Source organism: Gavialis gangeticus, unplaced genomic scaffold (assembly GCF_001723915.1).
Source record: "Gavialis gangeticus isolate Ggan-Ray unplaced genomic scaffold, GavGan_comp1, whole genome shotgun sequence".
NCBI lineage: Eukaryota > Metazoa > Chordata > Crocodylia > Gavialidae > Gavialis > Gavialis gangeticus.
Window position 1 is genome coordinate 112,862,615 of NW_017729022.1, and position 4,683 is coordinate 112,867,297.

Consider the following 4,683-nt stretch of genomic DNA (forward strand, 5'->3'; position numbering starts at 1 on the left):
GGAGTGTTGTAGCCATGATGTTCCAGGAAATGTCTGAGAGGCAAGACTTTTTTGTGATATACTTCTATTGGACCAACTCTCTAGCTGTGAAAGTTGTTGGACAGGTTTGAGGCATCAAGTGCCCTTCTGCAGAAGACCACCTGACAGTGTTGTATACAGCTGATTGCCTGAAAGCTTGTCCAGCAGCTCTTCCAACTAGAGTGGTGGTTCAAAAAAGCATATGGCCAAAACAAAATTCTTGCGTCTTGAAGTATGTACATGGTAATATTGTTTGGGTTTTGCACTACATGCATTACAAAAATAGTTTTGGTAATATATAGGGCTACTTAGAGATGTGAAAAAAAACTCCAAAAAACCCTTTAAGCTCGGTGCACCTTCGTACCAAACACAGTGCATGTCCAAAAGAAGCATCGCATTAGTTTGACCCAGTTTGCCCAATGTCTGTATGGATTGCATGTTTCAGTGGGGCTTTTTGACACTTTTATGTAATAGCTGATTGAATCAACTATTAGATGATAGCACCAAAAAGCCCCTGCTGAAGCATACAATCTGTAAAGACACTGCAGAGCCAGCTCAAACTAACTTGATGCCTCTTCTGATAAAGCACTGGGGTTTTTTTAGTTTGGTTTTTTTTTTTATGTCTGCCAGCAGCCTAGATGATGCACCTAAAATGGTATTATACACAATAATTATTTAACAGCACCCAAGCTACTATCATGCCATGTGCATGCCACATGGAATGTGCACGTTGAAGTAAATATATATGAAAAATGTTAGATCAGCAACCCTGGAGACTTAAGCCCAAGCACAGGCAGAATCAGTGCAAATTTCCCTCCCCTCCCCTTCCAGTGTGCACGATCCCTGACACCAGAGACAATAACTCCAAAGAAGAGAGGTTATGCCTAGTGCTGTTCTTTGGCCTTTACACTAAAATTAGAATCAGTTTTGCAACAGTTCAGAAGGGAGTTTGCATCTTGTGGACTTGGAATGATCAGTGGTTTTCACATTGACTATCAGACAACTTTTGTCTAGTAACATCTTGTAGTTGCTATAGATCTTTGTTGGATTTGTGCCAAAGCTGTAGAAATGTAAGTCACAAGTTTTATGATATAGCCTGTTCTTGTGATATTAACCCAGGGAAAGCAAAACATTTCAAGGCATTTGATACGATGATTCATGTTTTCCTGAAGGGTTTCTTGCTGCACCATCAATGTTAAAGGAAGTTCCTCCATTGACTTAATCAGGTACATAGTTGTCCATGTGCACAGGACTACATGCCCAGGAATAGAATTCTCTTGGGAATATACATGACACAAATGCCCTGTAGACAGACAAAAAATAACCACTAAGATGACCAGGAAGAAAAAAAGAAGACGTCTCTAGTCCTTAACTTCAAATCCATTGGTCTCACAGTTAGCTAAATAGGTGCCCATTGAAGACTGCACCAAGAGCCAGGAATATGGAAACTAGAAGTGCTTAGAGTGACATTTTCAAGGGCTGTAGATGGACTTTGCCAGTGTTGGGCCCTGGAATACTTAACTGAAGACATCTGAATGTATATCAGGGTATCAGCTTTCAGTCTAATGCAAAATCCACTTTTTCATAAGGTAAGAAGGAATAGTTCAAGTTTTAGTCATTGAAACTTATGACAACAACAGAAAAGTCCATTTGGATCACTTTTACGTGTATATACAAAATTAATTCCATTTCTGGATCTTGTGGTGATTAAATATGGTGGATGAGATTGATATTCTGCACCATTTTACAAACTCAGGGTGTAGAGATAGTTCAGATAAATTTCTTTGGATTATTTTATCTAAACTCCAGCTGTTTCAAAGTTTTTGCATTGGTTTGTTTAAAGTACATGAGCCCTGGTCATTTGTCTGTACAAATCCCCATCTTTCTATTAATTCTTATAAAGAATAGGAATACAGCTCTGTTCTTTATAGAATCTAATTCATTTTTATTTTCCTACAGTAGCATCTGCTGCTGTGAGAAGCTTTGTTTTGTGTCATGTCAGAGGTGGCATGAAATGAATCATGTTTCCATTGAACTATAATGGGAGAACTTTGTTTCAGTATTGCACATTATATGTACAGCCCTCCCTCTCCCTACCACCTCCTCATGCAAAGCCATGTTTAGTTGTTCTGGGGTTTTAATGCTGTTTCAGTACATGCCCTGAATAGTGATTGGCCCCAGAGCTCTTCGGCTGGGAGAGTGTCTGTCTGAAAATGTCAGCCTAAAAACAGGCAAATGATCTCAGAGATCTCAGATGATGTAGCTGTTATTACACAGAATAAAGAATGTCAGCAAGCTGATGTAAAAATTAGGCTGTGCCTTATGCAAAAATGATGTACCCTATTTAGCCTGCCAAATAATGTGTTCATATTTAAAATTAAAGATTTATAACATGCATCTAAATAATATGATTTATCTTCTTCAGATATATGTGTGTGTGTATCATATAAATGCCAGTCACAAGTTGTGAATACAGGGTATGTTTGTAGCATGCCATAACTGCTATCATACATAACTAAGCCTGCTTCAGACTGTCCTCTAGAGACCAGGACTGAAATAGTAATTTAGGGCATGAGTGAAAATGAGATTGGTGATCACATCATAGTCTGATCGTATCACAAAATCTGCAACACAGAAAGTAGCCCATCGTGTTGGAGAGAAAATTAGGAATAGGAGGCAATATGCTAGGTTCGGATTGAACTGCCATGGCAGTCTCTTGTGATCCAGGACTAGAACAACAGAAGGTGGTTGCAGAGCAGGACTGAGGTTTATTGTCCAAGTTGTGAAGGACAGGCTTGTGTGATTGTCTATATACAATTGGCTTTTGGCCCTTGGGTTTGTCAGGAACACCAAGTAATCACTGGAAAAACACATCATTGTTTATGAGTTAAGGACAAATGCCAGAAACCTCAATTCTATGCAGGATTTTCAGGCAGGCCTCTCTTTCCCCAGATTTTAAGCAAGGGGCTTTGCACAGCTAAAGACTCCCTGTTTGGCTGTAACTCAGCCATCCCCTATAGGGAAGTGGCCTCCCCCTCTAATGGGGTCACAGGCAGATGCTGATTTAAATACTGCTTCCCCCTGTTCTCCCTCCTGTGTGGCTGATCTTGGTATCCCTGTCCTCTCCCTACTGCCTGGGAATTAAACTCCTGCCTTAGAGAGAAGGAGTAGTTGGGGGAAGGATACCGGGTCCACCTTCACAGGCTATCCATCTTGCTTCCTCTTCTCTTCCTGGCAGAGTCGCTGTAATACCGAGTCCACTGCTCTCCCTTTGAGTCCTGGCAGAGGACTAGTATAGACACACCCTTAGGCTTCTGATTGTTTTTATATTTTTTCCTGGCTGTGTTTTGGTAAGCTAGACTCTTTTGTCTTTTCATACATTTCTGTTTGCATGCACTTATCACATTTTAAATTCATCTAAGCGCATGAAACAGATTGATCCACACAAGAATATAAAGTCGTGATTCTCCACAGAACTAGAATGATCTTCTGTGTTCCACACAGGCTTGAAAGGAACTAAATGATGTAGGATCCTCTTGAAGCCAATGAAATTGTGTCATGGTTTTCTGTCATACAGGCTGGCAAAGGGATTCTCCGAACAATGATAGCTAATAATGATGCAGTAGCTGATCTGATTCCAGTCGATGTTGTCATCAACCTCACTCTAGTAGCTGGGTGGTACACTGCAGTCCACAGGTAAGAATGCTCTCTTTTTTCTGTAATTCCTGCATGATATAGTGGTTGCATATGTCTTTTAAAGGGATCCTAGACAGGATTTAATTTTAAATTCACAAGGCAGCAGCATTTGATTTTCAGGTTTAGCATTTTGCTTGCTAGTGGTGGGCACTAAGGACAATGGTTGTTCTCAGTACAGAGCAAGCTCAGGTGGCAGCCCCAAGTCTCTTTCTACATTGATGGCTTTTGTCAAGTCCTTTGAAATTCTGCCTCCCCTTCATCCCTTGCCTTGTGTACTTACTGGCATTTAATAACACTTGAGTTCCTGTGAAAAAAGCAAACCCTTTTTGCCAGACAAACAGAATTTTAAGGCCCTAAAACTAATCTCTCCTGAGAAGTTAAGCAAATGGTGTTTGTTTGACTCGCTTTCAATTTTATTAACTATTTCAACTCGCTGCTTGGATACATGAAGATATTCTGGGGGTACAGGGAAAGGTAATAATTGTACTGATATCAGAGGATACAAGTTACAAGATGCTATGATGTAACTGTTACCTCTGCATGATTCTTTTGTAATGCAAGTGGAGCAAAACTGCTCCAGCTTTAACCTTGCTTTATCCAGGGTCCATGTTAGGATGAGTTAGCTCACTTGTATCACTATGGGCTCAGGCAAATGTCACATTTAAGTCAAAACAGTTGCTGCACACCACTAAGCAGCAGCTTCCCTACAGCCACCTTTAAAGCAGCTAGAATGTATGTTTGCCCATCCCCTCAAAGTGTTGCTTTACAAAAAATGTGTGCTGTAAACAAAAAAGGTGTGTTACTAGTTCACAGGATGGGAGGCAAGATATGATACCCTAATTCTTTGGTTAGTGAAAGCATATAAAAGCTACATTAAAGATTTAGCCACTTTTCCTGTTCAACTTCTCAAACGTTTATATTGTGAGTGTTCTGATATAAAGCAGCATGAGTTACTCTAGAGGCCTAAGT

General features: G+C 40.2%; 1 protein-coding gene across 2 annotated transcripts in view; it reads left to right on the top strand.

Moving 5' to 3' along the window:
• The window catches only part of FAR2 (fatty acyl-CoA reductase 2), a 316,414-nt gene that overhangs the window by 281,679 nt on the left and 30,052 nt on the right, over nt 1-4,683 (top strand). For both annotated transcript variants that reach the window (XM_019515991.1, XM_019515992.1), the window contains exon 7: nt 3,596-3,714. In XM_019515991.1, the coding sequence (XP_019371536.1) occupies nt 3,596-3,714 (119 nt within the window). The remainder of the gene's footprint in view (nt 1-3,595; nt 3,715-4,683) is intronic.